Source organism: Balaenoptera borealis (genome assembly GCF_965194805.1).
Source record: "Balaenoptera borealis genome assembly, chromosome: 16".
NCBI classification, from domain to species: Eukaryota; Metazoa; Chordata; class Mammalia; order Artiodactyla; family Balaenopteridae; genus Balaenoptera; species Balaenoptera borealis.
This window is the reverse complement of record NC_138872.1, coordinates 44,144,410-44,162,488: the sequence shown is the minus strand read 5'-3', so window position 1 is coordinate 44,162,488 and position 18,079 is coordinate 44,144,410. Positions and strand designations below refer to the sequence as shown.

Sequence of the window (18,079 nt, the reverse complement as noted above, 5' to 3'; positions counted from 1 at the left end):
TCGGGGCTCATTGTTACCCAAAGTACCCAAGAACACCGTGGACCCCTGCTGGTGGCTGGGTGTGCAAGGCACCCCTTGGTTGGGGGCACCTGAGATGCACATTCCTGGTCTCAGGTCTGGGGCAGTTCCTGGGACACATGCATCTGACGACCACAGTTCACAGCTGTGCACATTTCTTGCTGTTCCTGACCACAGACTGACTGACTTTTGTGACCCATTAAAGGGTCAGTCCTAACCCACAGTTTAAGCTTAGTCGCTCGGACCGAGGTAATAAGCTGAGATGCCACCAGGCAGAGATGTGTAGACCTGATTACTAATTACCTGACAGCTGACAAGGGCGGCAGCTACCAGCTCCACGATCCCTTTTTATGCTTCCTTATCTTCGGACTGTCAGACACCTGTAAAAACACTAACAGCTTGTATTTTTACTTTATAGCCTACCTTATTCCCCCCCCAAAAATCTGAGGCAACTTACATACACAAAATTTTAAGAAAAACAAGATGCAGACTTGAGCCCAGGCAGAGCAGGCCAGGTCTAGACGGCCTCATTGGTCAAGACGAGCTGGGGATGTGGCTCTGAGCTGCAGAGCCTCCAGGAGCCTCAGTGACTAAGAAAAGCACGAAGGGGCTGCCCTGGCCAGGCGGGCACTTCATGCTTTAGTTACATGAAGACGGTGTCAGGTGGGGATGGGTGTCCCAGCTCTGACGGAAATCCAAGGAGACACAAAGCTGAGGGACGGGGTGGGGCCCTGCAAGCCGTGCTCACACCTGAATTAGATACCAGGAGTGCAGAGCAAACCCATCCAGTAGAAGATAACTGACAAACTGACCTCAGGAGAGTCTGTTCCGTTTCAAACCTGGTTTAAGAGAGACGTGGGTTTTCCAGATATGAGAATCACCATGGGCAGCTCTAAGGTGCTTCAGAAAGAGGGTGTAACCTGCTTCTGGGCCTCCAGCCAGGGCACAGCTGCTAACAGGCCACAAGGGGGGCAGGTAAACAAACCCCTTCCCACCCTGGGGAATTTCTGCACTGCCGGGACTGGAAAGTGCCAGAGCCTGACGATCTAGGGGAGGAAGGCCTGCCATCAGGAGAGACTTAGGTGGACTGAAGTCCTCCAACCTGGGACAAACCCTGTACTGCACAGCTTGAAGCCCCCTTATTAAGCCACACACCCTCTCCTGGGAGAGAGGTCACTTAGCAGGGAGGTGAGAAGTGGGACAGCTGGCAGGCGCTGGCTGGGAACGGCACACGTGCAGGGAAGCTGGGTTGGCAAAAAGCCCAACAACACAAGCGCCACCACCAGTGAGTGAACAGGGCGATGCTCGTGGGCCAGAAGAGTCCCTGCACTCCAGCAGCCTGAACCCCACCACCTGTCCATCGACACGGCAACATTCAACGAGCTTATTAACTGTAAGGTTGGAAAGGTCACCTGTGTAGGCCTGGTTTTTAGAAAAATGCCATCTGCTCCACCTGGAGAAGCCGTCCCCACCTCCCCACCGTGAACAGGCCTTTCCCCAGAGATAATGCCCCTCCCTGCTGGGCCTCAGTGTCTGGAAGGAAGTGGGAAAGAAGGGCCCATGACCCTTGGCCTTACAGAGCCAACATCTCTTCCCATACAGCCGGGTCCTGAGAGTGGCCTGGGGCTGTGCATAGGGCCTGGGCTGGAGGTGTCACTGAGAAAACAGACAGACCACCACCACGATTTTATTCTTAAATAAATGCTCAGTCTAAGGCCAGGTTAGGTAGACAGGTGGGTGGAAATCGGAGGAAGGCAGACCACGGGCACCTCCCCCGCTGGGAGCAGTGGGGCCGCCCAGGGAGGCAGGGACACCAAGGAAGGCAAGCGGGGTGCACAGGGCGAGAGGGGCTGATGGAACCACTAGAGTCCGCTCTGGGAAGGGACAGAAAGAACCCAAGTTTCCCCACATTCTCGAGAGTGGTGTCAGAAAGCTCAACGTGGTCCCAAGACCCCACGCCTCCTGCCCCAGGCTCCCGGTGCCCAGCTCAGGAAGTGTGGGATCAACCAGCCGATGGCCAGAAAGCTCTGTCACCGTCTTCCCAACAAGACCTCAGGTTGAGTGGCAGCAAGAGGGAGAGAGGGCCACATGCCCGCCACCCACACTGTCCACAGAGACCTGTGCTCCCAGGCACCCGGGGCGGGTGCCTCAGGTCTGCCAGGGCCTCCTCTGCCTGGCCCGCTGGCATCCGAGTTCTCTCTCCAGGCGCATCTTCAGGGTGCCGGGCTGGCCAGAGGAAGGGGGGGGACAAGGGCAGACATCTTCATGCTCCTTCAGGTGGCGAGTAACACTCAGTGCTGGCGCCCTGGTTCCGACTTCCCCAGGAATTCCCTGGACCAGAGGAGGACACCTGTCGGCCAAACCTCTTGAGGCCAAACCTGAGACACCACCTCCTGTGGTCCTCCTACAGCCCACCCGGGGAGGCCGCAAAGGAGCCTGGAGGACCACACTTCCGCTCAGAAAACCCCGTTGAGTTAAACAAGCAGGGCGCCAACAGCAGCACCCAAGTCAAGTCCCGACACACAGGAGCAAGGATGGGGTCACTAACTGCACCCCAATGTTGCAGCCATTCTCTGGTCTACATTTTGTGTAATGTATTCCTTTTATGGGGAAAAGCCACAGTCCCAGAGCAAACCCATACTCGTCACTGTCCCCTCGCAGCAACCCACATCCGTGAGGCAAGAAACTGCAAAGGAACGCCCCTGGAACCTCAAGGGCGAAGTGTAACCACCCGGCACACACCTCACCGAGGGCCAATTCCAGCACCCCGGGCTCAGCAGAGGCCCCCGAGCCGGGACGTGCGGGCTGCCTGCACCCTCCAGCGGGAGGCAGGGAGTGCCTGGTCCATCCAAACCCTTCGCTTTGCCACCAGCACACCCCTCATCCTCAGGCTCTGCGCCCAAGCTTGAGATGGGTGCCCGGGGCGGCAGCCCACATCCTGGCCCAGGATTTCGGCCAGCGCAGTGCAGCCAGGGGCACAGCCTCCCTTCCAGAAGCAGCTGGGGACAAACAGGCTTTTGAGGAGCTGGCCCAGACCTGCGTCCCCCTGTGCCCCACGCGCAGGAGCAGCAACCTGACGGGCCTGTGGGAAGGGACGGAGGCCTGACCCAAAGCAGCTGTGGTGTCTGCACTGCACGACCTGCACCACAGGGAGATCACAGCCCTACTGACCGTGGGGACGGCCCAGGAGGGAGGGGTGACACTCTTGACCCCTCACTGTGACTTGGCCCCGAAATGGCTTTTGTAGCTGCGGCCGCACACGCCTGCCTGAGCCATCGCCACGCAGGACGGCATCGCAGGTGAGAGGAGAGCACCTCACCTCAGGATCCGTGGAAGCTCAGGGCTCTTGTAGATGAACTTGTGCCTGTAGCCAAGGTCCGAGTGGAAGGGGATGAACTGAACCTTGAAGTCTCGGAAGCTGCGTGACAGTGCAGCAATGTTGTAGAGCTGGGGGAGGGAGAGGCGGGTCAGCGCCCGGGGCCTGGGGGTGACCTGCCTACTGGCCTCCCCCTGCAACAGAGAGCAGCCCATGGCCGCTGTCTCCAAAGAGCAGCCCAAGCCCCCCATGCACAGCACCCTGCAGCCTGCCTCGGCCACAGCAGGGACCCTCAGGGCCACCACTCAAGACCCTCTCCGTCCTCACGCCCGTCTTGCAGACCGCCCTTCCTCAGGGGCCTGCAGCACTGCAGAGAGCCACCTGCTACGGGATGCGGTGGTGGCCCGAGTGCCAACAGCAGCCTCGATAACTCAGTCCCTGGGGCTGGGTGGGCTGTGTGCCTCAAACTTTGCCGTGTGCCTGGGTCAAGGCCCGTCAACAAGGTGGCTCAGGATCTATGCCACCTCAGCCCCCTACTCCCAGCCCGGGATGGCCAGGTCATGTGCCCGGACCGGCTGGAGGGAAGGACCTGGCCCTCGCACACCTGCCTCAGGCCTGGTCTGAGGTGGCCTGGGCGTCGCGCCCTCTAGCCTGCCAGCGCCACAGCCAGACAGTGCTCTCTCCCACCCTACCCCCACCTACAAATCTAATCGGGCTTCCTGGCAGCAAAGGCAAAGCAAATACAGCAAAAGCAGACACAGAGGCAACATGGCACCTTCTGTCGTCAGTTCCATCCCAGAGGCAAGAGAACAGGTGAGAGTTCTGTACCAATTCCAGCCACTGGGGGAGCCTCGCCATCAAGGGTTCTTTCCCTCCAGCCAGTAACTGGCAAGCCCTCCTGGCTGAGTCCCCTGTACGGGGGACCCAGGAGATATTCATTTGCTTATTTTCACATTTCCTTCTGGGGCGGCATCAGCTGTCCAGCCCCGCCCCGACCCTGCTGCCAACCTTCTCTGCCCTCTCCCTCACAAGGGGCCCTGCCAGCAGCAAGACCCTCCTCCACACCTGCCTGGCCTAGCCTGGACCGAACATGAGTTTGCCCGACGCCCGCCGGACACCCACCTTTCTGCCGAGCTGGAAGGGCACGACCGGGTCGTCCTCGGCGTGCAGGATGAGCAGGGAGCAGGAGATATGCTTCACGCTGCAAGGAGGGAGAAAGGCGCTGGATCGGCCCTCAGGAGGAGCTGGGGTCTCCTGGGCTCCCAGTCCTGCCCACAGCAGGGACCTGGCTTAGGGAGCGCTTCACCGTGGTGTGGAACGCCTCAAACTGTGGGCATTTTAATAGAGAACTAGCAGTTGATTTCTTAGATGTTTCCATCAATATCTATTCTAGGTGACATGTGTCAGTCAAATCTAGAGATCAATTCATTCACCAAATAGGGTCCCTGAATATTTCCTGGAAATTAAAAATTATTTCTTTTGCCAGTAGACTATTCTTAAAAAGTTACAAAACAATATTTACAAACTAAGTAATTTAGGTGGGCCAGGAAACTCACGCAAATGAACTTTACTGGACATCTGTTGGCAAAAGAGCCACCCTCTAATTTATCTTTCGTGTAAATGACATTTAAGGTCATTCCTGAGAGTTTCAAGTAAATTAACATTCTCAACAGGTTCACAGGATCCTGTCCTTCAGCAAACCACCTAACAGAAGGACTGGATGGGGCCCGGGGTCTCCTAGCCGCCCCTCACTGAGGTCTCACGGGGAGCTGCTGGACGCAGACACCTGTTGTTGGCGATCCCATGCTGATCTGGGGGCTTCACGAGGGCAGCCCTGGGGCAAGCCTGGCACCTGGCAGGACCAGGCCTGGGGGCGCACCGCCCCTCAGAGGCCTAACTCTGGCAGTCTGCAACTGCTGCTAGCGGCTCGCAAGTTCACCCGCCCACCGCGTTCCACTCCCAGGGTGGAGCGCTGCTGGTGTGCGAGTCACGCTTTGATGGGCGACATCTTTTCTGGACTTCCACCCACGAAGCTGCTCCGTAGCTTCTCTGACTCTGGAGGCCCCCCTCACATGCTGTCACCTTACCAAATATTTGGAAACAGACCTGCCCACCAAGCAGGGGCTCCTGACTTCCAGTGGGTGAGGGCCGGCCAGCCCACCAGCACTCACACAGGCTCAGCTGGGGGACAGCCAAAGGTGGCTTTCTCACCATTGTCATTTTTAGAGGGAACCCAGTCTATTCAGATAATTCTTCTTTAAAAAATGTAGATTTTTAAATGTTAACTGCATATTCAGATAAGGATTTTTCCTTTTTCTTTTTTTTGAAGAAATTAAAACCCATGAAATTAAGATATCACGAAGATTATGTCAACAGAATCTGAACGTTGTTCAAACAAACAGTCCTTAAATAGAACATGTAACGGCTGGTTTACCTCAGAAATATTTTTAATATTAAACTTCGTAACATCTTTCCATAACCAAACACAAAACAAATGGCTGAGGCAAAGTCATTTTTTGAATAACAGTTACTATTACTGCTTTAATACCTGTTTAGGAGTTCTGGTTTTGATAGATAATTTTCAAATAAAACAGCTTTATTGACCAAAAATATGTTGTCTTCCTACTTCTTTAATCTAATCCTACAGTCTTTCCACATTCCTGGTTCTCCTTCTCTAACTGACATTCCCTTTACAGAGATGTGTTGCTTAGAAAAGATCCCTATGTATTCAGAATCCTATCCCTCTTGGTTAACGTGACTCAAGACACTTATTCTGGGGGTTCTTGGGGTTTTTCTAAATTCTCTTCCATGGTACTCACTTTTCATCATTTGCAAACTGAATTCCACTGCTTGTGATGGGATCAAGGAAGAACCAGTCAAACCCAGGGAAGTATCGATAGATCTGGAGGCAACATGTAGACAATAAGCAGAGGATCAATTAAAACACCCCCGCAGGGCTGAGGGTCCAGACAGAGGTGCCGTGTGCCCAGGGGTCACTCCTGCTTCTGAGCAGGCTGACCTGTGGGCCCCCCGGAGCTGGGGGGGGGGGCGCCCCTGCCCTCCCTGCCACCCGCCCTCAGACTCCCTGCTCAAGAGGCCCCAGACCGGCTGCAGGGGGGCTGCCTGCAAACAGGGCTCCCACACCTCAGACTAGGAGACCAGGCTTCCCACACACAACAGGCTGCCACCCCCAAGGAATGGGGTCTGTGCAACTCAGGAGAAGAGCAACATCAAAGGAGACCCAACAAAGGACTCTTCCGTCTGCAGCGGAGCAGCATGAGGTCGGGTGGGGCCGACATGGCTCCCCTGGACACATGGAAGCAGTGGGAGGAGGAAGCAACAGGGTACAGAGGACCCTCCTCTGGGCCCAGCCTGTAAATGGAGAGTCCAAGGCCTCGAATCCGGCCAGTGACGGCCCAACAGCATGTAATCCCCACCAGGGCTTCCCTGGGGTGCCCACCAGCTTCACTCCTGGGGAGGCAGCCAGGACAGCGCCCTCAGCCTGCACTGAGCCCCATGGGCAAGCAATGCCAGGGGGGCAAACCGCGCCAGGGGGCAAGGCCTCCTGTGGGTACAGCCGCCCTCAGGCAACCTGGCTGTGACCTCATCCTTCTACCTGGCACGAAGTTACAAACATCCTGAGCGGCTCTGTAGTCAGGTTCTGGTTCTCCCCAGAACTAAATGAGAATTAACTTTTAATAAAGTTTGTATTCATTATAGACTATTTAAATAATAATTTTATGATATTTTAATTTATTTATTATACATATTTACTTAGTCATTTTTATATTTTATAGCAATTATTTTCATTATAAAAATAAGTCCATTTTTAACAAGATCTGTACTTGCCACTGAGAATGGATGGCTCTTAGCTTCTTCACGGATATTAGTAAATGGAGATTCCAGTATGAGGGCATCTGGAGGTGTCTCTAGATAAACAGACAGGGAACTGGGAGGTGAGCAAGACGCCCCAGCGAGACACGCTCCTCCGCCCCCATCCACCCAACCTCCACAGGACAGCGGAGCCCGGCCCCGGTGAGGCCCCGCCAGCCGCTGGCGGATCGGGGGAATGGGAGTGGGCCCTCAAGGGTCTGCTCAGGCCCCCACCTCAGCAGCTGGCTCTCGTCTCACCGCACGGCACGTCCACCACCACCCACTTCACGAGACGCCCCAGCGCCTGGAGCACAGCCGGCTCCCCAACACTCCACCTGCCCACGGGAGCCGGGCCATCCCCACGATGTGTGACCCCACATGAGCCCCTACCTCGCTCACAGAGGCGCCGCACCAGGTTTGTGGCCACTCTGGAAAGAGGAAAAAAGTTCAGCTGAATTTTGACAAAAATTGTTTCAGATGAGATCATCCTAATACTCAAAGGTGACCGAGGAAGCCGGGATCTGCGAAGTGACCAGTGGGGTTTTGGGCAGGGGGAGCACAGATGCCCCAGCCGTCAGCCAGCCCCTCTGACAGGGCACCTCCACGTCCCCGAGGCATGCACCTCACCTGGAGCAGCCCCTTCAGGCCACACAGCGGTGCCCCAGTTCACACCCGGCCCGTATGGGTGCCGCCGGGACATGGAGGAGGACAGCAGGGCCCAGGGCCGCCCCGTCAGCAGGGAGGAGGCTGCAGTCTGCCTGCATGGCTCCTGAGGGCGGCAGCACTTGCAGTCTGCCAGGCCTGGGGGCCTCCTGCCTTCCCAGGACCAACCTGGGCGGGTCCCATGCAGACACCCAGGGCAGGATGGCCTGCTCCGCTGTCCAGGGCTCAGTCTCCCCGCGAGGGCGGGCCAGGAGGCCCTGTCCCGGGCACTGCCCAGCCTGCGGTCCCAACCCGCCTGCAGCCACCGCGTCCAAAGGAAAGGCAGCAGAAAAACAGCAGGTGCCGGTCTTGGGCTGCTTTAGAAACACTGGCCCCCACGCCCGTGGAAGCGATGCAGGCGGCTCACGCGGAACATCGAAGTGCTTCCTGTCTTGGCAGACGGAGGAAGGGAACCAGCACTGCTGCCTCCCCAAGTTCTCCAGTGACGCCGCCAAGCGTGGGCTAAGGGGCCCACTGTTTGCAAACAGACTCAAGGCCCCGGCTCCTGAGCTTGCTGGGCAGCACATGCGTCCTCAGCCAGGCCAAGGGAAGCCCGAGTGCCCTGTCCCGTTCTGCTCGGGCCCACCTCCTCAGGGCACAGTCCTGCTGAGGCGCGTCTGCATCCTCCCTGCGGAGGAGACGGCACCTCCACGACTGCTGTTGTACCTCCCGTCACTTCCTGGGTTGAGGAGCTGAAGCATCTCAAGCCCTTCGTGGTCTCTGTGGTGCTTCATCCCCTGCCCCCATCACAGCACTAATGGTGCTACAGGGTCCAGAGGACACTGGGGCCCCTAGGAGAGCCTGGGCTGGACAGTCGCCCGTGAAGACCTGCTCCTGCAAAGGCCACGCGGGGAATTCTTACCCGGTGCCGAGGGAATGGCCCCAAATATACACAGGGTTGTCTCCACTTCGCGCTTTGATCCAGTCAAAAACATGGAGCGCGTCGTACGTCATGCCCTGCTCCGACGGCGTTCCTACTGAGTCACCCCAACCTGGGAAAGCAGCAGCAAGAGTAGGACGTCACATGCAGCCCAGGGGACCTCGAGGGGCAAGCCCACCTCCTCCCCCTTCTCAGCAGGAGGCCCAGAACGTCCGGGGCCTCAAGGTCTTGGCCAAGCCAGCTCTTCTTCTCCCACCTCCTCAGCTGTCACAACCTCTGAACCCAAACGGCCATCCACTCGCCTTCATCTGAGTCTCGATGAGCAGCTGAGCAGACGGGGTGATCAGACACACAGACCGCTGCTGGCACCAACACCTGGGGCTTGGCACCAGGATGAGGCACGGACAGGCTCAGCCAGCGAGAGTCCAGTCCGCCCTGGGGCCCCTGAGCCCAGCCCTGACTCCATGGCCCAGCTGTGGCCCAGCTGTGGACAGGCGTGGAGAGGCCCCCAGACAGGCAGATTCCAGGCTCAGGGCAACTCTGACCCAGAAAGGAAGGGGCTTTTAGCATCCGGTTTGCTTAACAGAGGAAAGCCAACTGTCTCGGCCCCTAAACCTCGACCTCCCAAGGGCCCTTCCCTCCAGATTCTCAGAAAAGTCAAGTGTGACTGTCATTTCCAGCGGCTCAGCAGTGAGTCATCATCAAATGATCTGAAAGCACCACAAGGCTCAGAAAGAGCAAGTCCTGCTAACAAGCAAAACCCAGAGGCAGGGGCACCACAGGCCACCTCCCCGGGGCATCCCAGACCCACATTAGGGAAGGAGCCAATGTCAGGGACAAGGCCAGTGTGAGGGCTCGGGGCACTGGTGGGGGCAGGGACAAAGAGACAGGGGGAGACACAGAGAGACAGAGACAGGGACAAACTCTTGTATGGCTTAGAAAGTCAGAGACTCAATAGGAAATGCAAAGAGGAAGTGCTAGATGGGATTTTATTTCTGTTAGAAGCACCAGGAGGCGAACAAGGAAGAGGGCCACCCCTCTCACTACCTTGAGGTTCCAGCAGCAGGAGCAGGAGGAAAGGATGAGCCTCATTTCAGAGTTTCTCCAACCCAGCACCTTCCTCCTGATGGAACACTCTTCCACAAAAGAACCATCCCTCACCCTATAGTTAGCAGAATAATGGCCCCCAAAGATGTCCATGTCCAACCCTGAAACCTGTGCCTCTGGTACCTTACACAGAAGGGGAATGAAGGGTGCAGAAGGAAAGAGGCTGCGAATCAGGAGACCCTGGGATGGGAGATTATCCTGATCAGCGTGAGCCCCAAGTAACCACAGGGTCTTTATGATCAGAAGGGAGACAGAAGTCAGAGCCAGAGTGATGCAGACTCAGGCCACAGGCAAGGACTGAGGATGGCCTCGAGAGCTGGACTCTCCCCTGTAGCTTCCAGCCATGCCCACACCTTGACTTATTCCAGTGGCTAAAGACTTTGAACTTCTGACCTCCAGAACTTCAAGATAATAAGTCCATGCTGTTTCGAGACATTTACGTTTGTGGTAACTTGTTGCAGCAGCAAGAGGAAACTCTTCCAAAGTTCACATTCAGGTGATGTCAACCGGCTCCTGGGTCTGCGGATGTGGACCGTCCCCCTTACCCCCAGTCAGGGTGAGCTGGACAAGAGGCCTTTAGCCCTCTGACCTCTCCCGCCAAGGACTGTCCAAGGCACACACTTCCCACACAGCTGCTCCCTGCTAACACAAAGCATTTTCCTCACACATCAAACTGTGGCATGCCAGAAAGAAGAAATACTGAGGGGCGAGAAGATGAGTCTCTCTCTTCCCTGTCTCCATAACGTCAACAAAACCAGCTGTGCTGAGCATGAAACGTGCCCAGCTGTGGGGAAAGTCTGAGTCCAATAAAGAAAAGACAGTACTTTCTACTTTTAAAATGTGGCTGACAGAGGGTGTGTGCTGGCGTTCCAGGCACCCTACAGGGGCGGATGCACGCAGGGCACACCTCCGAAGACCCTGAACCTCCACCACTTCCACGTGCTCACAATTGCCACAGGTCACGGCAGAGCCGCCAGCTGCGCAGGAGCCTCTCAGAGCGACACCTGCATATCCTATACCGACCTGGAAGAAGCGGGGCAAGTACGGAGCCCTCACCTCTGTAGTCAAAGGTAACCACGTGGTAGCCAAGGGAACTCAGCACCTGGAAGTGAAAAACAAACACCTGGGCAACATGGCTCTGGCTAAACCCACTAAACCCAAACAATTTTAAGTGACTTTATGTAATTTGCCAATTTCTGGCATATGATCCACAAAGTCCATTCATCCTGATCTTGGAAACTATCCCCAGAGGCAGCAAAATGGGAAGCATTCCATGGGGAGATGTCCATAACAGGCAGTGTTAAAAAGATCAACAAGGATTAACTCAAAATTATTAGGGGGACCCTCTTCTGTTCATGCGTCCTGGAAAGAACAGCCAGAAGCAGGAGGCAAGCGACGCTCTATCTGCCACAGACCATGTGGGTCACACCCCATGGGCACTGCTCCATCCATCTGTCCACTGTGTGGCCTCTTCTGTCTGTCATAAGCTAAGGGCACCGCTCTGTCCATCATAAACTGTGTGCCGTCCTCACCTACCTTGTAAAGCTCCACCCGGTGGTCGCCTCCTCTAGATCATCAGGGAAAGGAAACAAGCATGGCTGTTAGTGCATCTTCTCAGAAAGGGGGCCCAGGATCAACACTGTAGCATCTGGGCCCTTAGTGCCTGGTTCCCAAATCTACACGGGAGGGTGATGGACAGGTCACCTCCTCCTCAGGGCACCTACATGGCTCCCAGCTTGCCTCCACAGTATGGTGCCAAACAAGGGACAGTCTGAGCATTTGGGGGATATTTCTTAACTATTACCTCACCTTTGGTTTGAGTAGGCCATACAAACCTTCAGTACAAACCCCAGAAGACACAAAGGGCCCCTCAGCTCCCCAGTGTCCAGGACCACCCATGAACAGGAGGAAAGCACTTCCTTGCTGGCACACACACCACGGGGACTGGCCACAGGCACCTCCTGCCCCAACCTTTTCACCTACAGAGCCACAGCCAACTCTCAGAACTCTCCTCCTCGGCCATTCACACCCTCCCCTCGTGGTCACTTTGGCTCTTTCCCACCTGCTGCTAACTGAGGTTCTGCTGCTGCGGTCACCCCCTGATGTCCTTCTACACACGTATGTCCGCGGGTGGATGCTGGGTTGAAGGTGCCATCGTGATCTGACAGCCACTGTGAGCCTCCCAGCCCCTCACCAGCAGGCTCCAGCTTCAGTGGCTCGGCTGAACACCACGGCCAAGCAGGCGCCACTGCTGGCACCACCTCACGCCTGCACCTCTGTCCATCTCTTTCTCCCACTTTCTGCCCAGATGCTGGCCGGCTGTTACCGTGCACAGACACCCAAGTGGGGACAGAGCTGCCTCGGGAGAGGGAAGCACATCAGCAGGCAGGCTCACCCTCGCCAGACTTCTCAGCTCCTTCCCTTCTTTATGAGGAACATTTGGCCAATTTCCGGGGTGTGTGTTCACAGAGCGAGTGTCCTCAGGGGAGGCGAGAACACGACGAAGGAGGAAAGCCAATATAACCCAGAAACAAACATTCAAAGGACTCAGCTTCAAGACCAGAAAGAAATACTGCAGTGTCTTCAGTTATCTTTGCAACAGTTTGTCATGGCTCTTTTCTAAATTTTCCCAATACCCTACCTTGAGCAAGAAGGGGGATTTAGAGCGTGATGGGGTTGGGGGAATCCTGCGGGTCTGAGTCTCAGGGAACTATGGCTGCTGCTGTCCTGCCCGGCCGGGTGGCCGCCAAGATCTGCAGCCTGAGTAGTCCTTGGGGACGTGGCGGGGTTGGGGGGGGGGGCCGCAAACCTTCAAAGTCACAAGATTCCTTCCATCCTGAAGTTACAGATAGACTTTGTCTTCTTTACCATGTGATTGGCACTGCTCACAAAGAACTCCAAACTTCCCTCATTTATAGAAAGAGGCTACAGGAGCTGTTTGTATTCACTTGCTCTTTGAAAAGCGGAAGAGAAACCCGCTGTAGCTTGTCCCAGACGAAGGGAAAGCAGACTGCCAAGTGCGTGCTGAGTCAGTAGCTCGGCGCTCTGCTCTCCCGGCTCAGAGTGTCCTCGTGGGCCCCACTTCCTGGACATCCTGCTACATCCTCTGTGTAGCCCCTCTGCCCAGACGCCCGCTGTGGCCTGCTTTGTCCTCCTCGCCGGTTCTGCCTGTGAAATGACTGACCCCAGCCCAGCCCCGTGGTGCCCGGCCTCCTGCTGCTTCTTGCTGGCTCTCTCTCACGAGACCCAAGGAACAGGGACCCTCCCAGGAGTTTCAGGCAATGCTTGTTCAGAAAACGCCCCTCTTCCTCTCACCCCACCAGCTCTCCTGCAGACTCTTCTCAACAAGGCTGACCATGTGGGCTGGAAGGAGCCCTCTTTAAACAACGGCTCCAATCCCCGCTAGTCTGAAAGACATCCATTAAACCTACTCTTGAACAGCACCTGGGATAAACCTGGGCGAGGGCTTTATCTGCACAGACGTAGGTGCTTCCTTGATGGCCCAGTGGGATGCGCTGGCATTGCAGGCTCAGGGCTGGAAGTACCCTGGCCTGAGAGCGTGGCATGGCGGCCCCCGAGGACAAGCTTGTCCCTGCATGATCAGCTGGGTCTTTTCATGGGACTACCCCACCTTCAACGTCACCCTCGCCCCTCCCCAGGAAGCATGCCTCCCCCTCCAGCAGGGCACACCTGCCAGCGAGAAAGTGTCCTCAGACCAGACAGCAGATGCTGGGTGAGCAGGGGCGACTTCCTGGGCACACGGTGGCTCTGCAGGGTCTCAACAAACCTCGGCTGAGGGACCATGCCTCCTGCCCACTGAGAAGCCTTGTTCCCTAACCCAGGAAGAAGGACACCCCTCTGGCTGAGGCTCTGGGTCGCTCTGACAGACGCAGCAACCTCCATCCCACCCCAGGCACGAGCTTCAGACCAGGGGTTTCTGGACACAGCTGCCCACATCTGCTCAGCAGGTGGTTTCCAAGCAAACAGGCCCGGTCCACCTTGCACACAGCCCTGCTCCGCTCTGGGCCTCTGGGAACACGACTTCATGCAAGCTTCTCCCAAACCCCAGACAAACCCTGCCTCTTCCTGTGTTCTCAGGACGCCCATGTCCCAGGTGCACCCACGCTCTCACTGCGATGGGTCCCATGAAGGAGCCCTTCCTCACCTGGTGCCCGCGTTCCCGTGCAGGTACAGGATGATCGGGTGGCTAGAAGCCAAGGCATCCTCATACCACATCTGGTCCTTCCCTTGGGCGTTCTTCCACCAGACAGCGGGGACAGTGTGCCTGGAAGCAGAAGCAGAGGGGAGCGGCAGGTGACGCGCCTGCAGACGGGATGCCCACGGCTCAAGTCACAGCTGAGCGGAGAGCAGGAGGCCGGGTGGGCTGACTCCAAGCTGTGAGGGCAGCTTCTGGCAGCTGGGGCAGGTCATTTCCTGACTTGCAGATGGGCCCTCTCTGGGCCCCAGAAGCTTGCCCCGGCAGCAGTTACTAGGGGTGGGGCGACAGCCGCTCCTCCTGTATAAAGGGGAAGCTATGTGAGCTAAGACCCCTTCCAGCTGGGTTCCAGCACAGAATGGGCACCGAATGGACACTGAGCAACGCCATGTCCCCTCAAAGTCATCCATGTCTTGAAGTACATAACTGAACTCACGACGTAAGACATGTCGTGCTGTTATATGTACTAATTCAGCAACACGGGTCTACGGGCTGGACTGGAAGCCCGGCCACCCTTAAAGCACCATTTCTAACACCAGAGCCTGTCCACAAGCCGTCTTGGCACAGACGCACCTCTGCAGGAGACGTCACAGGCCCACGTGGGCAGTCCTTCCACGCCTGGCCAGGCATGTGGACACTTGTCTATGTGGCCAAACCCTCCTTTAGAGAGGTGCTCTGGTTCATCTTAACTCAGGACACATCAAAGTCACTGTTCATCACTGGGGAGGGTCTGATTTAATACTTTTTTTCTGTAAAACTTATTCAAATTCATTCTTGGGAAGTCTTAAAAACATTACATGGCCGATTTCTTCTTTTCTAAGTGTTAGCATCTCGTTTCTAACGTGTCTCTCTGACCCATTTCAGAGGATTGCACTTTGGGTGGTTCTGACCGCTGCAATTATCACTCTCCCACAATTACAAACCTATGAGACGGAAAGGTACACTTGGAAGGTGCTGGGAGCTGATACGCCTCCAGTAGCCAGCCTACCCGAACTCAGAGCTCCTGACGAAGGCCCAGGCAAGCTCTCCATCCCTGGGCTCCTCCCCCTGCCAAGCAGAGAGGAGCTGCCCTCCCACCACCACCCGCCTCCAGCTCCTCTGCAGCAGGAGGACCTGGCGAGGTGCCAGTGAGGGCAGGTGGTGAATGGAGCTGCTGCCACCCAAGGGCCCGCACTGCCATCAAGACAGCACAGGGTGCAGACCTGGGCGGGCAGTGGTGCCCACCAGCACACAGCGGCTGTCGCTTCCCGGAGACTCACGTGGTCATCACCAACACAACCTTCACAGGTAACTGTCCACAAATACCTGTCCTGTAACACGGCTGCTCTGCTCGAGGAAGAAGCCTGGCTGAGCCCACATCTTCAAAGCACAGACCCTATTAACCATCAGGAGAGCCGCCAATTCCCCCAAACAGCTCTGAGCAAAACATGTCAGGCTTCTGACTGAAAATGAAAATGCACAGCGGCCTGCATGCACACACTGGTCGTAAATGCTCCATTAAATCCAACCAGAAATGACCAAAGACAGTCCCAGCCTCAGCCACTAAGAACCAGAACCTCCCTCTCACTCTCTGGTCTTTACGCAGGACCCCCTGCCCTCCGCACAGCACAGGGAAGCGATTCAGAGCACTTCACTCAGAAGCTTCTCACGTCCACAGCAGTTCTACTGAGACAAAGGCAGCAATTCAGAGCTGCTTCTGAGAGAAAGAGAAGACGCCACAGGAAAGCCGGTCCGCTCTGGTTCTGTTGTTTGTAAACACCAACTAGTCCACAGAAAAAAGCATTAAATCATATTCGAAAGAAATGCCAAGAAGTCACAGAACTTAGGCCCAACCGAAATTTATGGCTAAAAAAGTAAACGCTAAGAAAAGAGCAAAGACCACCACTATCAAGAGCTGAGAGTGCTGTGTGTGAAAGAAATGCAGCTGTTTTCAACAACTGGGTGGGCCTTTCTCTGCAAGACAGGTGTGGCTCAAGCCTGCGCTCACAATTCTGTGATATATTCTCTGTTTCTGGCTTTCTTCTCCCCTGGAAACGAGGCTTTCTGCAAAAACCAATCTGGTTTGCAAACCTCAGAACAGAGCTGGTGCTGCCATCTTGTGCCCCATTATCAAGGAATTTAGCTGAGATCTTTCCTTTGGAAACAGCAGGTAAAAGGTAAAAAAGGACAAGCTAGAGTTTCAGAGATGGCTCCGCTGTCAGGACAGCAGTGGCCACATCTCACAGGCCTTCTGCCTCCTGGAGAGGCCACAGAGCCGGTGCCCGGCCCTGCAGCCCTGAGGCTGCACACTCACCAGACTCCGAGGGTCACGTCTTCCTCTGGCTGGAGGTAGTAATTACAGGTGTGATTCAAACCTTGATCCTGCGGTTTCTTCAAATCAATGAAATAGGGAACGCGAACTGTGGGGGACAAAGAGATGGAAACCAGGATTAGTGAGGGTGGACGGACACACACGTACACAGCAGAGGTGAAGCTCTCAAAAAGCGCCAAGTACTTTCCCAACGCCATACTGCCTGGGGCACCGGGCCCTCCAGCCTCGGGCGGGGCTGGAGGTAGATGTGTCTACAGATCCTTCGGCAAGGACGAGGTCCAAACAGAGACCCACTGAAGGTTGTTCAAGGTGTGAGAAGATGCGAAGGAGGGAAGGAAAGATCCTTGGGAGACCTGAGGGTCGGCCTGGCCATGAGAGAGGCTGGAGACAAGGAGGCTACGACTGAAGGCTGGAGCCAGGGTGCTGGGGGAGGGACTGTGGGAAAGGCGACAGATGGACGTGTGTTCTGGACCTGGGGCCACGGGCTTGATGACCACCTGAATGTGGGTGCGCGCCAGGAAAGTGGGATTCTGAGGTTTCCAGTGCTGTCATTTAACAGAGAGTGAGGCCGAAGATGAGGAGTGGGTGCCAGAGGTGGAGGAATCCACAGAACCCACAAGCCACACAGAGTCGAGGGAAGTCATGGGAACAAGACAGCAGCGCCTCATTCAGCCCTGAATTTAACAGGTGACCTGTCGACAGGGCAACAGCTGATAAACTGTGGTGTACCCACCGATGGGAAGCCCTGGGCCTTCAGACAGAGGCAACCGATATCCACAGACCTCGAGGAACCTCCGTGAATTACAGGCAGGTGAGAAGAGCAGGGAAGGAGGGTAAGATCACTGTGCTGCTGCTACGTAATCCCATGTCGTCACTGTACAAGCAAGCAACACCAACGCCAATACCAACACCAACACTGAGTGTGGCTTGGAAAGAAATACAGAGAGACACACCAGGCTGTGAACATGGGTTTAAAGTGTGTGTGTGGGGGGGTGGAGGCGAGCGTGTAATTTTCCCCTTGTATACCAATGCACTTTTATTGCTTGAGATGAACACAATTTTTGAAGTTATATTTAGTTGAAAAATGAAAAACAAAAACAAAAAACCAAACCTTGAGATGGGATTTACTCACATTATAAAATGTCAATTCCCAGAGGGGGTGGGGACAATGGGCAGTGTAGCCCTGACTTCCAGCCAGTCCCACCTTCAACAAGGAAGTCATGCAACTCTTTGGTTTTCTTTGGTGAAGAGAGTAGTTTCATTGTGTAACTCACACGGCCTCTCGGCACCAGAGCCCTGCATGCCTACCTCATGCCCCAGGGCCTTTGCACCTGCTGCCCCCCCAATACTCTGCGCCCACATACCTACATTCCAGCTCTTACTTCGTCAAATGTCCCCATGGCTCAGTAAACGTTCACTGAAGAAATGAAATAGCCAACTCACGAGGACATAGGGATACGCACACGCTCCTTCCCCCAGGAATTCCCTGAGCATTTCAAACCACGGGGAAGACAAATCCTCCCACCAGGGCTGCTTTTGAACCTCCAGCTTCTTAATCCATCTCTTTTCCAAGCAGCAGGCTACATTTTAAAAACTTTAATTATTTTCTCCCAAAAGAAAACCGGCACTCAAAGGAGGTGGCATCCTATTTACTGG

The 18,079-nt window shown here is 55.6% G+C and overlaps 1 protein-coding gene across 7 annotated transcripts in view; it reads right to left on the bottom strand.

Moving 5' to 3' along the window:
- The window catches only part of ABHD12 (abhydrolase domain containing 12, lysophospholipase), a 73,201-nt gene that overhangs the window by 2,867 nt on the left and 52,255 nt on the right, over window positions 1–18,079 (bottom strand). The window contains exons 3-13 of one of the 7 annotated variants that reach the window (XR_014235379.1): window positions 16,406–16,511; window positions 14,062–14,181; window positions 11,433–11,463; window positions 10,953–10,998; window positions 8,772–8,901; window positions 7,598–7,635; window positions 7,184–7,263; window positions 6,154–6,236; window positions 4,457–4,535; window positions 3,338–3,465; window positions 322–409 (exon numbers count right to left, since the gene is read on the bottom strand). Coding sequence is in view for 5 of the 7 variants with exons in the window: in XM_082359097.1 (XP_082215223.1) it covers window positions 2,792–3,017; window positions 3,338–3,465; window positions 4,457–4,535; window positions 6,154–6,236; window positions 7,184–7,263; window positions 7,598–7,635; window positions 8,772–8,901; window positions 10,953–10,998; window positions 11,433–11,463; window positions 14,062–14,181; window positions 16,406–16,511 (1,067 nt within the window). In the remaining 2 variants the exon portion in view is untranslated. The other 6 variants (XR_014235380.1, XM_082359096.1, XM_082359094.1 and 3 more) reach the window with 6 other exon arrangements.